Source organism: Aspergillus lucknowensis (assembly GCF_044049455.1).
Source record: "Aspergillus lucknowensis strain CBS 449.75 chromosome Unknown BJX67scaffold_15, whole genome shotgun sequence".
Classification (NCBI taxonomy): domain Eukaryota; kingdom Fungi; phylum Ascomycota; class Eurotiomycetes; order Eurotiales; family Aspergillaceae; genus Aspergillus; species Aspergillus lucknowensis.
In genome coordinates this window covers 375,759-391,439 of record NW_027263559.1, presented here as the reverse complement: position 1 = coordinate 391,439, position 15,681 = coordinate 375,759, and the positions used below count along the sequence as shown (strand labels likewise).

Below are 15,681 nucleotides of genomic sequence, written 5' to 3'. Positions count from 1 at the left end.
CAACCAACTTTGCCAACCTCACCAACTCTAAAACGCAATCACTTTCAGCCATCTTTTCTTGCGAGGTAGGATATCTGCTGCTTTTCTCTTCCTCTTGCTTCTTTCTTGGAATATTTCGCTGGTTTTCGCTCGCATTCACTCTTTGTTGTCGCTTCTGGTCCCGATGTTATCCGCTCCATCACGCCTCCATACCGCTTCCTTTCCCTGGGCCTCGATCATTTAGTTTGGCTAATTGTTGATGTATTAGTTCCTCGACCTGCCGCTCTGTCACACCGAATCGGTATTCGACAATCGAGGAAACGGAACGGTTGGAAAAGGGAGTGTCGGTCGCCGAACGTCCTGCAACTTGCGAAACGCGACATCAAAAAAGGACCCTAAGGAATATCCCGGCAGAATCCGAAATTTGACCGGGTTATACTTATATTTCGCCCCATTTCCTGAAATACGATACCACTCGTGTACTCGTCCGTTTCACTGTCGCTAAACAAACCACACTTGGATACGAAACCAAACACACAGAATGCCTGGAGTTCGGTTAAGCAATCTACTGGGCGACCCGTTCGCCCTCGCGACGAGCTCTATCGCAACGGTATGCCTTCACCTTGGGATTCTGTCTTGAAGCGACTAATAATGGAGTAGCTCGGATGGGTGATTGCTTTCGTTGCATCTATCGCTGCAGACGTCCAGGCGATCTATCCAAGCTTTCAATGGTGGGCCATCGTCTATACATTCTGTTGTAACATGGGAGTGATTGCCGTCTTCGTTACCGACACGGGTCTCACTTATGGCGTCGCGGTATGTTTACCCGTGATCACTCTTCTAACTCTGCTAACTTTGACCAGATTGTGGGATATCTTTCTGCCTCACTGGTAATGAACTCGATCTCGGCAAATTCGATGTTCAATGGTAGCACCCAAACTAGCGGTAGCTCTCCTTCCAAGGATCTTGCTGCGTTCCAAGCCGCCGGCGCTGGCTTCATCCTCCTGTGCATGGTTAATGTATGCCATACCCCGGCCCCGAGACTACGGCCCCAGCTACAATTTGGCGGTAAAATGCTAATTACTCAATAGATCGTGTGGATCTTCTACTTTGGATCCGCCCCTCAGGCGAAGCACCGTGGATTTATCGACTCATTTGCCCTCAACAAGGAGCACCACGGATCTTACGGAAACAACCGACCAATGTCATCGGCCTTTGGTGCCCGACCCGAGACCACGTCGACCCGCCCTCAGATGTACACTTCCGCCCAACTGAATGGTTTCGAAACCTCGTCGCCCGTTTCTGGGTATCATGGCGGTGCCCCCGGCGAAACTCGTAGCCCGTCGCAGGCGCGATTCACCAACATCACCCCTAACACCACCAACCCTGAAACCAACACGGAAGTACCTCAACCAACGGAATATCCATACAAGGCTAAGGCTATATACAAATACGACGCGAACCCAGAGGACGCCAACGAGATCGGCTTTGACAAGGGCGAAGAACTGGAAGTGTCTGATGTTAGCGGCCGGTGGTGGCAAGCTAGGAAAGCCAATGGAGAGACGGGTATTGCCCCTTCAAACTATCTGATCCTGCTGTGATCGGGGTGCAACCGTTTTCCATTTTCTATTTCTTTTCTAGTCTGTCATGGGTCCTCGCTGATTGGCGAGAAAATGTGTTTGATACCCTTCGAATTGTATCACTCGGCGCACGTTCGGAATTCAAAGTCATGTTACGTATTGATGGTCTTGGCTTCTTCTGTTGACATTGGTGAACTGTAAGATTTTATTTTGGATATGGGCTTCTTTGCTTTCATTTTTAACAGAGCCTGTTGGATATTTCGAGACGGATGATTGTATCAGATGATTGCGGATCTTCATAGGATGGTGTATCGAATTCTCCCACTTTGTTTCCAAATGTATGAGACTGAATCAACTGGTTGTCTGTTTACGCAAGGACGGAAGTTGAAAATGAAGTCGAATATTCGAAGCAGATTGAGTATCTCATGTGAGCGATAACGCTTCACAACCATTTCTTTCAAAAAACAAATCCGTCTGTGTTGACTCTGAACAAGGACCACATCAAGCTGATGCGATACTTGACAACAACATCTCTGGATACCGACCCCGAACCCGAGGACCTCCCGAGCCTCGACTCTGTTTCCCTCTAGTCTTAGCTTCATCTCGACTGCCGTTCTCCTGGGGTCGTTGGATCAACCCTGGAGGAAATTTTACCAATGAAATATTTGCTAGGTTAGATACGTCAGTAGAAAATACAAGGAGGATATCTACCCAGCGCCGGACCTTTTTATCATCAATACAAAACCCGGCATCGGCCAGAAAAGCAGGCCAACTAACTCACCAACATCATGACCGTAGAAAACGGAGAGGAGAATATTACACTCGCCTCCAGTGTCCTGTGTATAATCGGCACAGTGTTCGAGTCGCATATCTGGTACTAATGGCGCCGAAAGGACACGGAGGGGTTCCTGCAGCCAATGATGATGATGATGAAGGTGGTGACTTGTATAGACTGGTTCTTCTTTGGGACGGATACACCCAGCGGACTTTTCTCGCTTTTTGCGCTGGGTATTCCCTCCTCGATATACTTGAGGGGTTTGCCCAGGCGAGAGCTGCCGCGTAAGGGACATCGATATCCTGGGTGGGGTTCTGTATACTGTCGTGGAGGTCACTGTCCGCGATATGGGTTGTTATTGACACCCATGATAATGGATTAATGGTGCTCCTAGTATTGGCATCCTTGGCAGCCATGTCATCTGGCGCATTCGATATGGGGAATTTGCTCGCAGAAGCCAAGGTCAGAAGAAGCACAGCCGAGGTCGAGACACATGTTGAGAGCCAGCTGCAGGGGTCTGAGAAGCTGGAGGGGTAAATGCTGGACACGACGATTCGTTCGTTCGTCCATAGACAAGGTTGAAGATAGACAGGGTTGTAGATAGAGGAGTCGACGTCTTTGGACACCGACAGACGGAGATTAGACTACTTCTGCAGGCCGGTTGGCCGACGGAGCGAGCTCGCGAGGCCACGGATCTGTGGAATGGGCCGGTGGACAGGATTTCGACTCTCATTACTGTTGCTCCCGCGGCGCTTTTGGAGCGTCCAGGAATGGATTAGGAGTGATCCAAAAAGCAGCTGAGTTGACGCGTTGCGTTTGTTTTGAGGCGGTTGGAGCTTCTGCAGCTGCAGTCGCAAGTTTCATTGTTTGCCCCCTCTTTGCTTTTCCCCAGTAGCTTCTCATTTCTTTCCAGCCTTGCTCTCTCTTTTCCTCCTGGATTGATTGTGTGGTTTCTCTGGTTTTGTTCTTCTCCCCCGTTCCCAGCATGACGAGTGACTGTGTCTCCTGGACATCATCTGAGCCTGCTGAGGAGGTGATGACCAGCCCTCGCCCCTGGAGTTCCCTTTATTGAGCTCTGGTTCTATGTTCTGGCTATTCCTCTGCTATCCTGCGCTGTTGACTTTACTCTGTTTCCGTCTGATCGTACAATTGCTGGCTGGCGCGATGTCAGAGCGTCGGTGGTCCGCCAGGCTGAAGGCGAAGCTGCTGCGGCGATCGTCAACGTCAAGCAAAGGCCACCCTTTTACGACAACCACACCCAACTCTTCTTCCTCCATGACCCACGACCCTACTCCTCAGTCTCCGCATTATCATACGGGCCAGGACAACGACGGCCAGGAGGCCAACCACAGGAAGCAAGCGGCGGAGGAGCTGTCGTCGGCCGACCCAAACTCTGCCGGCGCTGCAACCACAACCACCACGCCGCCCATCTCCACAACCCCCAACGTCCTCACTTCCCATCCTCCGCCTCTCTCCTCTGCTAGTCGTCCCTCGGTTTCCTCCATTGCCGAGTCACAGTACACTCCAGACGAATTAGCAAGCCCCACCGGTTCGTCGGGGGGTCAATACTTCTTCGTCCCTGAATATCGGCAACCTGCCTCGTGCTCTTCTAGCCGGCGCCAGATCGAAGAGCCACCTCCTTTCAATCCAAGCTCGAGTCCCACTTCGACGATAACAGGGGCACAGCCTCAGTCACCGGAACACCAGCAGACATCGGCTCCCCGACAGCGCTTCGAGGCAAGTCACAATCGCGATCGTAACCGATCTGGGTCCAGCCGCAAAAGCTTCCCGGCTGAGCTGCTCCACTTCCCCCTTCCGCCATCACGAAAGGTCGAATACGTCCCTGCGGCTCCGTCATCCCCTCCTGCATCGAACGCCGACCGCCCGAGTGCGCCGTCAAGCTTCACTACCCGAGAGCGTCACACGTCTGGTCCGGTCGAGCCATCGCCATCGCCAGGTGCCCCGTTACATTCCGTCGCGGAGACACAGCCTATCAATACTTATCAGTCCTTCCCGCTTCCCCCAACATCATTCTCTAAGCGTCCGAGCTTAGGGAGCCGTCGCCAGTCGCTTCTACCTGCTTCCTATCAGCATTTGGTAAGCTCTTTTCTGGATACCGGGTCCTTCTCGGAACCCGACGGATTTGGCAACAAACAGTTTCAGAACATGGGCTCGGGGATAGGGGTGCGCAAGATCTGGGTGAAGCGACCGGGCGGTTCGGCCACGCTTCTTCCCACCTCCGAGGATGCACTGGTCGACGAATTGAGAGATCAAGTGGTAACGAAATACGCAAACTCACTTGGAAAGACATTTGATGCGCCGGATATCATCATCCGTATCGCTGCCCGGGAAGGATTCACTCGGCAGTCGACTCCTGACCGTATTCTGAACCCAGAGGAACCTCTAATTCCAGTGCTGGATTCCTACTACCCTGGTGGCCAGACGGTGGAGGAAGCCCTTGTCATCGAGATCCCTCAGCGTCGAACCCCGAAACCTTCGCCTCGTCATAATGTATATTACACCCACTCTGAACCGGGCGAGCATGGCGACTATTTCCCTCTCATGCCGGCCAACGTAAACATGGCCACCCCTCCGGCACATCAATCCCACATGTCCAACTCCGCTAGCTCTACGGGAACTCACCCGGCCCCGTCGATTTCGATCCTCACCACCGGCATGGCGCCGACGCTGCCGTCTCCGGGTGGACGATCTCGTCACCGTCGACCTCCTCTTACCCGGCATTCCACAACCTCACCAACAGTGGTTGGCCAACCTGCCAATGCAAAAGGTACACTCCTCCCTTTCGAGGTCGAGTAAGACGGTACTAATTTTGATAGAAAACGGAAGTCAACAAATCCCTGTGCCAACTCAGCCCACACCGCCGGTCCCCTCTCCGCCTGGCCCTCCTCCAGAGTCACCGCACGCTAAATCACTTACACCACCGGCACGCGGTGCATCCCCGCGCCCTGGCCCCGCAAAGACGAAAAAGGCTAGCCGACCAAGTCTATTGAATGGAGCGTTTGGCGGTCTCATCGAAGGAACGGTCCCACCGATCAACGTACTCATCGTTGAAGATAACGTCATCAACCAGAGGCTTCTCGAGGCGTTCATGAAACGCCTCAGTGTGCGGTGGAAGTGTGCAGCTAACGGAGAGGAGGCTGTGAAGAAGTGGCGTGAGGGAGGGTTCCATCTTGTACTGATGGATATCCAGCTACCTGTAATGAATGGGCTGGATGCTACGAAAGAGATCCGCCGGCTTGAGCGGTTGAACGGAATTGGAGTCTTTCCTAAGAAGTCCTCCGGCCGGTCTAGTGCGGCCAATGCGAATTCTACATCCTCAGACCAGTTGATGGTGGAAGATACGCTGCATGACCTCTCGCTATTCAGGAGTCCTGTCATTATTGTGGCTTTGACAGCTAGCAGCTTGCAAAGTGATCGTCATGAAGCCCTAGCTGCCGGCTGCAACGACTTTTTGACCAAGGTACGTCTTTGAATACATCACTAGTGCGTGTCATGCTAACATTTTTAGCCTGTTCGATTCGAATGGTTGGAGCAGAAAGTCACCGAATGGGGCTGCATGCAAGCACTTATCGACTTCGAGGGCTGGCGGAAATGGCGAGGATTCGCGGATGACCCTCATCCGGATTCAGATGACTATTCAAGTCCTACACACCGACGCACCAGTGTGATACGGAAGAGCTCACACGCTGCGCCATCTTCATCTTCACACACGAAGAAGGCGGAGGTTAAGGCCCGTCACTTGAAGCGGAGTGGCTTGGCCGAAGACTCCCCAGACAGCGGGGACGGATCTGACTCGCCTGCATCACTACACGCTGACCATCGCCAAGTTGTTCAGCACGGACCGATCTAACTCCGAGGCACTATATTTTCTTCTCTGTGCATATCGTCATTTCCTCAATTGTCTGTTAGATACCCACCATAGCCATCTTGTATCTGGATTTACATCACATCGATCAACTCGCGCATATGAAGGGTTGTCATGTCACAAATAAATATTATAATACACTCTAGGCAAAAGGATAGAACAGTGGTATCATCACATAGCTGCCGTCTAATCTACACACAGAACTTTCCTATGTAGACTCGTTCAAAATATCAAAGCCCTCCCCTCTCCCTCCCAACCTCCCCCCTCCTAACCCCCCTCTCCACATCCTCAATCCTCCCCTCCCACTCCCCCCAAACCTCCCCACCCCCAAGCACCGAAACCTCATACCACCTCTGCAACACCTTCGCCGTCCTCACCCTCAACTCCGAAATCTCCCTCGCCTGCCCCTCCTGCACGCCCGCAACCCTCTCAATCCGCGGCTGCAACTCAATCAGGGACGCCGAGACCTCCGCGTCCGGGATCGGCAGGTCCTGCAGGGACGTAAGGCGCGACGCCGTCTCCGGGAACGACGACGCGTACGAGAGGATAATGGACGCTTGCGTTTCAAGCGGTAGGCCGGACCCGCTTTCTAGGTCCGTGTCCGTTTCTTCGGTAAACGTGCGCGCCGGCGCGGGCGCGTGGGGGGGGTGCGGGGTTGTGTTCTTGGGTTTGAGCGGGTATGCGAAGAGGTCTGGGAAGCGGTCGTCTGTATTCCATCCGTCCGTCAATCTCGCTTTATTAGCTATTTCCATAAAAAAAAATAGTGTCAAGTCAAAGAACGACTAAAAGATGGGATAGGGGACAAGGGACAGGGGACAGGGCACAGAGGAAGCGTACAAAGCCCCAAGATATCCCTCGCAACCGCGGACTTGGCCCTCAGCCTCTCCAATTCTGTTTCGAGGTGTAGGAGGCGGCGCGAGATGGTTTCTTCGTGCGAGGACGGCTTTGAGGGAGGGGAAGGGGTGCCTGTCCAGTTTGCGTCGCCGGTGAGGAGGTATGTGAGGCGGTGGAGGCGGGATTCGAGGAGGTGGATTGTTGAGGAGGCTGTTGTTGTTGGGTCCATTATTCTTGCTTGCTTGCTTTCTCTGTGTTAATTGTGATGTTTTGAGGTGGGTTTGGTGCTGGGAAGGTGTTGGATTGGGTCGTAGGGTGCGGCTGATGGGTTGTTGTGGTTGTGTCTGTGTTGATGGGGGATTTGGGGGAAAAGTATGGAGGTGATGGGAGAGTGGAGAGCTGGGCTCCGTGCTTGGCGTTCATCGGGCTTTGTAGAGGTTCCGGTTGACCCCAATGGATGACAACATCATGCCTAGTGAATTTATGTACAGTCGAAACCAAAACCGTGACAAAAGTGCCCGGAAGCTAATCCCAACCTGGACCAGGCTGCTGTCCTGGCTGGACAACGCCCTGACCAAGTAGTGGTCGTCCACCCCTCTCCTGCATCTCCTGCCCCGGGTCCGTGGACTCATCATCAAACGACGAAACTTGGTAGTCAAAGACATTTATATTGCGCGCAGCGAGGTCACCCGCTGCGCCTTCTTCCCCGATCGACGGTGATGGGTAAGCTGGACGTGGGCCGATTGCTTGTTCCCACTCGTTTTCCTCAACGTCCTGTCTCGTGCTTGCACTGTTTTGCCATTCTTGGAGCTCTGCGTCGAAGGCTACGTTATCTGCACTTACGAAGGCCTAGAATCCGTGAGCTGGTGAGGCAAAATCATACAAGAAAGGGGTCGTACTTGAAGTGTTGGCGGAGCGGGCTCCTCCTTGAAATTCAACGCATTACTGTTCGCGTAGACTAACAGGACGTTTTTGGACTCCTCCCGCGCCGCTCGAAGGACCTCAATTTCCCGAACCTTGCGCACAGTGTACCCAATAACGTCTGCATCTCTTGGCGCTGAGCTGTTCCCTCCGCCAGTCTCTGCCTGTCGGGTCTTCGCGTCGTCAACGGAGAAACTGATGCGCCACCACTCGTAGTCGTCGGGCATTTTGATTTCGGCGTCGGATATCCTGCGTCTCAAAACGTACGTCACATGGGGCTCTGTGCAAACGCCCCTTAGCGTGTACTTGTGGACCGGTGGCTCGCCCGGGGAATTTGATGGCTCTGTTAGGAACTTGGACGTGCTTCTGAGGCTCTCCAGAGCTTGTTGCTTGTGCTCCTCCAGTTCTAGAGACGTCAGTTCGCAGTAGGGAAGAAGTGAGATGCTAACCAACCTTTGAGTTTGCCTTCTATCTTCTGCGATATTGCCTTCAGCTCAAGAGCTAGCTTTTGAACATTGGCGGCTGATTCTTCTTCTGTCGGCGGTGCATCGACGCCCGAAACGCCTTGGGGGCCCAGCGACGCTGCAGCGTCGGCGGCTTTCGCTAGTATTTCACGAGAAGTTAACCCTTTAGCCGGACCCTTCGGTGTGGAAATACGATCCATGATATGTTGAAGCTTGAGAATGTCCTCACGGACTTGGAGCCGTTGTATGCGATAGTCGCGTGAGATGTCTCTGCAGCTAGCTAAATATCTGTCCGGGTAGAAAGCCGCCGGAACCTTGACGTCGGCTGCCTTTGCTGTTGTATCGGCGCTGTCTAATCGGATGGTCAAGATGTCTGCAACATGCTCTAGCCACACATCGTCAAGCTCTTCGCCCGGGGTATCAGACCACATGGTGCCATCCAATACATCGTAAAGCGTCTGTCCGTGAATTGACTCTACATATGGCTCCAGCGTGAAGAATTCCTTATCGATTGGGGTGTCGTACGGCGCTAAGGGCCTCTTATATGCCGTTGATGAAAATACGGTGGTTAGCTGGTTTCCGGGGTCGGCTCGGACGGCGGATTCCTGCCATGCCTCTAAGAACTTGCTGACGCCGCTCTCAGCGTCGTATGCGGCCATGCATTTCAGGCCGGCTAGAGCGTCGGCACTGCCAAACGCTCGGGTTGTGGAATCTAAGAAGGCGACGATTCTCTGGGTCTCATGCAGGATGTCATCCCAATCAGTATCACCATCTTGGGCTTCGTGAATTGTGACTATTTTGGGGAGATTGATCGGCTGCCCGTTCCACCACTGCGCATCATGTCCGTAGTTTGAAAGAGCCTTGTTCCGTAGTAGCAGAGCCTCGCGGGCTAGTGGTATGGAGTGAAGTATTGTCAAGAGTCCACTCAAATGTAGGCTGTCCTGAGACGGGCGAATGAAAGCCGGCTCGTTCGCTTGCCTCTTGCGGTCTACCGGGTCTGGGCTTATCACGATCTCGCGGGCACTGGAATTGAATAGGGTCATCGCCCACGCACCCTCATCGTAATGATCCCGGTTGGCACGGCTGAATTTCTGATTCGATCTTGTAACGCCAGTCTCTTGCTGCCCAAGATTCTGGTTCAAGGACATTGCAACGGCCTGCTGTAGTTGGCGTTCCTCCTGCTCCGCCAGAGTTAGGCCGTTGCCTGAGTTTGCTGTCGAGAAGTCAGCATATGTTGCCACAACTCTTCCCGCAGTTCCTACCCGTTGCGTCTTTGGTCGGTGTTTGTGAAGGCTGTAGATCGGAGCCAGTTGCGGGATCCTTTGGGTTGGTAGCTGACGGAGGGCGCGATAGAGGAACAAGGGTAGGTGAGGCGGGTCTGGCGTCGGAATGCTCGATTTGGTACGCTATTTGAGCAAGCCTGTCAGTGTGTCAGGTTCGCCAACCTACGGGACAAGGAAGTTTGTGTGCATACCCGACGCAATGGGCTCATCTCGATAAGCTGCAGCCTTCACACGGACTGGTCAGCCCTATTTAGAGGAATTATAGCACTGGGCGTACCTGTAATTGGGGGCCGGTAGGGTCTTCGAAGTAGGCGTTGATGGCCTTATTGGAGTCGAGATCGTTCGCCTACGATGGGCTCGATGTTAGTTAAATGCAATAGCCTCTGTGGAATGCGCGTACCTTCAAGAAGCTGATAGCCTGCTCCCGCGAAGTATTCGTAAAGCTCGTGAAGCTAGTAATAGCTTCCTCTGAGGGTTCCGACGTCATCTTGGAGCGTCTTCTTTGCTAAGGCGCGTCGACAACGAACGCACGGAGGCTGAGTCTTCGGAGTAACGGGAAAAGGTGATAAGGAAGTATGAGATAACTCCGGCCGAGAGAGGAGAGAAAAGTTGAAGGCAAACCGCCTTGAGGACGAATGTTGGAGCTTTGAGCGGGTTTGGCGGAGAAGGACTGAGCTTCCCCACCACATGACGCCAAGCCAGCTGCCCCTCTACAGTACGCTCTTTCAGAGAAGTTCACTCAATGCGTTTACAAAACTAGATCTGAAGCGGAATAGTTTGGATAGTCGAGAGATATCAAGTCTACTTAAAAGGTTAATGTTGCGGTTGACATGATGGCAGCTGGACTGCTGGATATGAGGGTCACGGAGGGGTTGTTGTCAGGATATCCGCTTGTATTCGTCTCTTGGGTGGTAGAAACAATTGATGATCCTGATATTTGGGGACCTATAACGACAGCTAATCAGACATCAAATTAGGCTCATCCGTTCCTCTGGGTTGATTGGATTTGGTTGACGTATAGACGGTGAGAAAGGGAAGAGGAGAGGGGAGCAGAGGAAGCGTCTTCCGCCCGCGTGTCGCCGACTGATCTTCTTCTCTTGCACCTCGCTGACCCCCCACCACAACGAGCGCTCGACCATCCGGAGGACATTCACCGGTTGTACCTTCAGCACCTTCAATTTTTCCGGACGAAATTCTCCTGAAGTCGACTCACCTGCCTTGCGAGCCCTCTCCGCCAGTTCTACGGGGGAACAGAGCGCTTTCCTGCCACCTCAAGCGAACATGAACTAACTCGCCCAACGCCGAAACCCCACAATTTGGGATTCCCATTCATTTGAGAATTGCATGCCCGGAATCTTTAGCCGCTGAGAGAGTACATAGCACGACGAGAAGGACAAAGAAGAGCGCTTCCAGTCTGCGCGGAATTGCGGATATCCATCACGTCACGTTCCCTTCCTCCACACCCACCTCCTCTCCACCGCTGAGAAAGAATCCGACGGCGTGAGAAACGCCAGTCGCCGATCCTCCAGGATGGCTGCCGCATTCGATGATGAAGACCTTTCGGTCTCTCTCCCTTCTTTCGACCGCGACCGTCCTCGCGAACGTCCCAACGGCCCCAACAACCCTCCCAATTCGAACCAGGCCGCCATGGCCATGCCCCCGCCGTCGCGCCCGATCGGAAAGGGTGGTGAGCCATCGAGGCAGTCCCCTGCCACCATGAGGGATATGCAGCGGTTGGATCAGTATCGTACGGTCAAAGTGCTCGGCGAAGGGTCTTTTGGAAAGGTCAAGCTGGCTATTCACCAGCCTAGCAACCGACAAGTGGCTTTGAAGATCATTTCTCGCCGCAAGCTGCTTTCAAGGGATATGGTCGGTCGAGTTGAGCGGGAGATTCAATACCTTCAGCTTCTACGGCATCCTCATATCATTAAGCTGTAAGCCACTCCTTCTCCTGAACGAACTCCCGCTGCCGTTAAGCACAGGTGAACATACACTGACCTCTCTCACCCGTAGGTACACCGTCATTTCTACCAAAACCGATATTGTTATGGTACTTGAATATGCAGAACGAGAGCTCTTCGATTACTTGGTGAAGCGAGGCCGGTGCAACGATGCGGAAGCCCGCAAGTTCTTCCAGCAGATCATCTGCGCAGTGGAGTACTGTCATCGTCATAAAATCGTCCATCGAGATTTGAAGCCGGAAAATCTCCTCATTGACCGAGATAAGAATGTAAAGATCGCCGACTTCGGTCTGAGTAATATCATGACAGACGGCAATTTTCTGAAGACCAGTTGTGGGAGCCCCAACTATGCGGCTCCTGAGGTCATCTCTGGCAAGCTGTACGCCGGCCAGGAGGTCGACGTATGGAGCTGCGGAGTTATTCTCTACGTGCTGCTGGTGGGACGACTCCCATTCGATGATGACTACATCCCGGCGCTTTTCAAGAAAATCGCCGCGGGCAACTTCCACATGCCGACACACATATCTTCTGGGGCTGCTCGGCTCATTCGGGCGATGCTGCAGGTGCATCCGGTGCACCGGATCACTATTGAAGATATTCGCAAGGATCCTTGGTTTCTTCAGGATTTGCCTAAATACCTCCATCCGCCTCCAGAGGAGTTCATCGCAACTGGGGTTGACCCGCACAAGGCGATCGATCCGCGCAAGATCGCTCTGGGGAAGCCCCAGGCTATTCAGAACAAGCTTAGCCAGGTAGCCATCTCGAAACTAGAGAGGAGTATGGGATATGGACGGGATGATATTGAAGATGCGCTCAGACACCCCGAACCTAGTGCCATCAAGGACGCTTTCTTTATCATTGTGGAGAATGAAATGATGCAAACAAACTGTGAGAAAGGTGGTGTTGGTTACGTGGATAAATGGCTAACCTTGGCAGCACCTACGGATGACAACATGATGAACCCTCCAGCTGCGCCATCGCCACCTCCCTCTAGCCGTTCCACAACATCGTCACCAGGGCCTGGGCGACCAACGACACCTCACGCGCCGGGAGTACAAGCGATTCCAACACGAACTCGGTCTGGTTCTCACCAACAGCCGGTCGCTATGTCCCTGCCCAGTGATTCACCCAACCTTGAGCAACCGCGAGTCAGCCATGTTAGAATCCTGCCAACTAGTTTGCCTTATGTTCACGACCAGCTCATGGAACAACGCGAGCGCGAACGCGAGCGAGTGAAAGAAGACCTAGAGGAGCGAGCACAGGCTGGGTTGGACGATGACGACCCTAGTGGCACCGCTCGTTCCCCAGAGGAGCAAGAAGCGACTGCAAGAGCGCTCAAACCCCATTCCCGCAGCATTGTCGATCTTGACAAGCTACGTTTTGAGCCTCCTGAAGGGCGTAGCACCCCGCACCAGCCTCGGAAGTCGCGACGGTGGCAGTTTGGAATCCGCTCTCGCAACCAGCCGTACGAGGCCATTCTCTACCTGTACAGAGCGATTGCGGCACAGGGAGGGATTTGGGAGATGCAGCCCGCCGGCACAGGTAAGTAAACGAGGTACCTTTTTGCATGAACAATGCTGATATGTAACACAAGGGAACCTGGAAGACTCCGAGACCGGGGACCGCCCACTGCAAACGAAATATCCCGATTTGCCATCCGACCACTACATTCCGAAAGATCTGTGGTTCATCCGAGCGCGTCTACTGAAAGAAGGCGTCAGAGCACCTGGCACGCCATCTAGCATGCACAGCAGCCGCAGCGACCTGGAGGAACTCCGACGACGGTTCAACATCTCAGGGAGCACGACCGTCGGGGATGATAGACCAGCGGCGGCAGAGTCGACAATCACGTCAGGTGCATCTTCAGCTACTGGGGGGACTTCTATCGCCCGTATCTCGTATGGAGTCTGGGTCTTCATCGACATTCAGCTCTACCAGCTTGAGGAGAACAACTACATGGTCGACTTCAAGTGCGACGGTTATCAAAACGTGATCCGCGCCGAGGGTGATAGTGAATGGCACCCGATCAGCAAGCGATTCCGGAACAAGGAAAAGGAGGTGACGAGCCCCTATCCATTCCTAGACGTGGTGTCAGACCTCGTGGCCCAGCTGGCTGTGGCGAGCTAGGTGACCCGCCGGGGACCGGTTGGTTGCATGGTGTTTGGGCGCATATCGGATCTCTACATGACTTTGTATCTGTCATTGCTCAAGCGTGCATTGTTGACGAGGCTGAAAGAGATGAATCTGTAATTAGCTCTGGCTTGTAGGATATAGATAACGTCGCTATCGATTTGCTCTCGTATCTGTGCCATGGCGGGATATCATCATTGCGATCTCCGTTTCAGGAAAACGCAGGCAGATTGTGGGCACCAATAGAACCCTTGGCGGTTTTCTCCTCTCACATGCTGGCTCAACGTGGAGTCGTGTTTTCGACCATCTCATCGGCCTCAGCAACGTCCATGATACATTTAACCGACATAATATCCGCAAACATCGGGGTGATTCGAGAGCAATTACTGCAGAATGGAATCTATTCCGAGTCGCCCGGCGCGACTCAGCACGGCAGAGCGGAAACGCCTGACAGACCGCAAGGCCCAACGGCAACGACGGGAACGCATCAAGACATACATCGCACGGCTGGAAAAGACGGTAGAAGAGCTCACGGCCGCGTCCGGAAATGGCATGGAAGCGACCCTCCTCAAGCAGCTGGAGCAGCAGCGGCTCAAGACCGAGCGGCTCACCAACGTAATCAACCACATCCACGAAGTGCTCGAAGAAACGCGCAGCTCGTCATCACCAGGGCACGAGTCGTCGCCACTCTTGACAAACGGCGAGTCCAGCGCCTCTGCGTGTGCGGCTACGTCTGCGGCTCCAGCAGTGCCGAGGCGACTTTTGAATCCAGACTCGTCAGCCCAGCAGCAGTCGAATCGACCGCGGCCAACTTTTACGATCAACATCGACTTGGCGACGAAGATTTCGCTTCACAGCCAGAATCCGAGCAACAGCGGGACGAGGAACTACTTTCAGGTCGTCAATGAGTCTATCTCGAACGTTGCCAAGGAGCGCAATTCGATTCTTCCGTCGACCGTAGAGGACGATGATGATCTTGCGATCCGTGCGATCCTGAACGGCTGGGACTCGATCCACTCCAGTGGGCGCAACCTGGACCATGTTTGGGGGCTCCTCCAGGCTCTGGATCAGGGCATCTTCTCCCGGACTGGGCTGGTTGAGCGAGCTGCTATTTTGCGGCTGATGCGGTCGATGATCAAGGTATTTTCTCCCTTGCTGGCGTTACAGTGGACGGGGATAAACCTTTGCAGTGGCAGCTTTCCCAGCATGACGCCTCGCAGCCGTTGGTTCCTTCAATCCCGCCGTTCATGTTTCCAACGTACGACTCTCCCTCTTATATGGTTACGGGGGGACAGACTAATAGAAGCAGAGTGACACAGAGCATGGTTCCTCATGCTCCGATCATCGATTTCTTCGCGTGGTAAGTCACACAGCTTGGTTGGCGGACTGTACTGACGGCCCAGGCCGAACCTGCGAGACCACCTCATCGTCTCCGGTATCACCAACATCACGGAAGCAACTGCAGCGCTGTACGTCTCGCAGATCCGCATTAAGTGGCCGTATGAGCTGCGGGATATCTGCAAGTACCAAGTCTCCGAGGACCGGTACCGGTTCTCCAGTGAGTTCGACAACGTCTACTACGATCTGGGGTCTTGGACAATCACGTCGCAGCCGCTGCAGATGCTCATCGAAAACGGGCCCTCGATGGCCGGGATGGACCCGGGCCACGCCGCCGCACACGGCCCCGGCGATGATGCGGAAGGGCAGGTCGACGCGGGGAGCTACTGGGATCGGCTGCTGAATAGTTGTGACCAAATGTAACGGCTCATGCTAGAGAATAACAAATTGCTATCTAGCATCCGACAGCAGACGGACATCCCAAGACCGCTCCACCTCCCTGATGTGCATACTCTCCCATCTTCTCCGCC

The 15,681-nt window shown here is 53.8% G+C and overlaps 7 protein-coding genes across 7 annotated transcripts; 4 read left to right on the top strand and 3 right to left on the bottom strand.

Moving 5' to 3' along the window:
- Nucleotides 1–377: 377 nt before the first annotated feature.
- sho1 (osmosensor SHO1) lies at nt 378–1,718 on the top strand. The gene is made up of 4 exons (XM_071035271.1): nt 378–589; nt 640–795; nt 843–998; nt 1,071–1,718. Exons 1-4 carry the CDS (start codon nt 521–523, stop codon nt 1,578–1,580), a joined length of 891 nt encoding a protein of 296 aa, XP_070887165.1. The 5' UTR covers nt 378–520; the 3' UTR covers nt 1,581–1,718.
- A 42-nt stretch (nt 1,719–1,760) lies between these two features.
- On the bottom strand, nt 1,761–2,713 carry BJX67DRAFT_63367 (uncharacterized protein). Its single transcript, XM_071035272.1, has 2 exons — nt 2,341–2,713; nt 1,761–2,227 (listed from the first exon to the last, which is right to left on the bottom strand). Exons 1-2 carry the CDS (start codon nt 2,627–2,629, stop codon nt 2,061–2,063), a joined length of 456 nt encoding a protein of 151 aa, XP_070887164.1. The 5' UTR covers nt 2,630–2,713; the 3' UTR covers nt 1,761–2,060.
- A 785-nt stretch (nt 2,714–3,498) lies between these two features.
- Nucleotides 3,499–6,205, top strand: BJX67DRAFT_371574 (response regulator; the record flags this gene model as incomplete). The annotated part of the gene is made up of 3 exons (XM_071031102.1): nt 3,499–5,122; nt 5,172–5,815; nt 5,864–6,205. 3 exons carry the CDS (start codon nt 3,499–3,501, stop codon nt 6,203–6,205), a joined length of 2,610 nt encoding a protein of 869 aa, XP_070887163.1.
- A 245-nt stretch (nt 6,206–6,450) lies between these two features.
- BJX67DRAFT_380382 (putative nuclear distribution protein RO10) lies at nt 6,451–7,283 on the bottom strand (the record flags this gene model as incomplete). Its single annotated transcript, XM_071032782.1, has 2 exons — nt 6,451–6,926; nt 7,058–7,283. 2 exons carry the CDS (start codon nt 7,281–7,283, stop codon nt 6,451–6,453), a joined length of 702 nt encoding a protein of 233 aa, XP_070887162.1.
- A 117-nt stretch (nt 7,284–7,400) lies between these two features.
- Nucleotides 7,401–10,360, bottom strand: BJX67DRAFT_63234 (uncharacterized protein). The gene is made up of 7 exons (XM_071035270.1): nt 10,123–10,360; nt 10,000–10,068; nt 9,914–9,947; nt 9,702–9,845; nt 8,429–9,652; nt 7,954–8,381; nt 7,401–7,903 (listed from the first exon to the last, which is right to left on the bottom strand). Exons 1-7 carry the CDS (start codon nt 10,207–10,209, stop codon nt 7,580–7,582), a joined length of 2,310 nt encoding a protein of 769 aa, XP_070887161.1. The 5' UTR covers nt 10,210–10,360; the 3' UTR covers nt 7,401–7,579.
- Nucleotides 10,361–10,802: 442 nt separating this feature from the next.
- On the top strand, nt 10,803–14,134 carry BJX67DRAFT_351262 (SNF1 family serine/threonine-protein kinase). Its single transcript, XM_071028896.1, has 4 exons — nt 10,803–11,656; nt 11,736–12,571; nt 12,620–13,225; nt 13,278–14,134. Exons 1-4 carry the CDS (start codon nt 11,253–11,255, stop codon nt 13,808–13,810), a joined length of 2,379 nt encoding a protein of 792 aa, XP_070887160.1. The 5' UTR covers nt 10,803–11,252; the 3' UTR covers nt 13,811–14,134.
- Nucleotides 14,109–15,539, top strand: BJX67DRAFT_63184 (bZIP transcription factor). Its single transcript, XM_071035268.1, has 3 exons — nt 14,109–15,071; nt 15,123–15,173; nt 15,217–15,539. The coding sequence occupies exons 1-2, from the start codon at nt 14,207–14,209 to the stop codon at nt 15,125–15,127; spliced, it is 870 nt and encodes a 289-aa protein (XP_070887159.1). The 5' UTR covers nt 14,109–14,206; the 3' UTR covers nt 15,128–15,173; nt 15,217–15,539.
- The last annotated feature ends 142 nt before the right edge of the window (nt 15,540–15,681 follow it).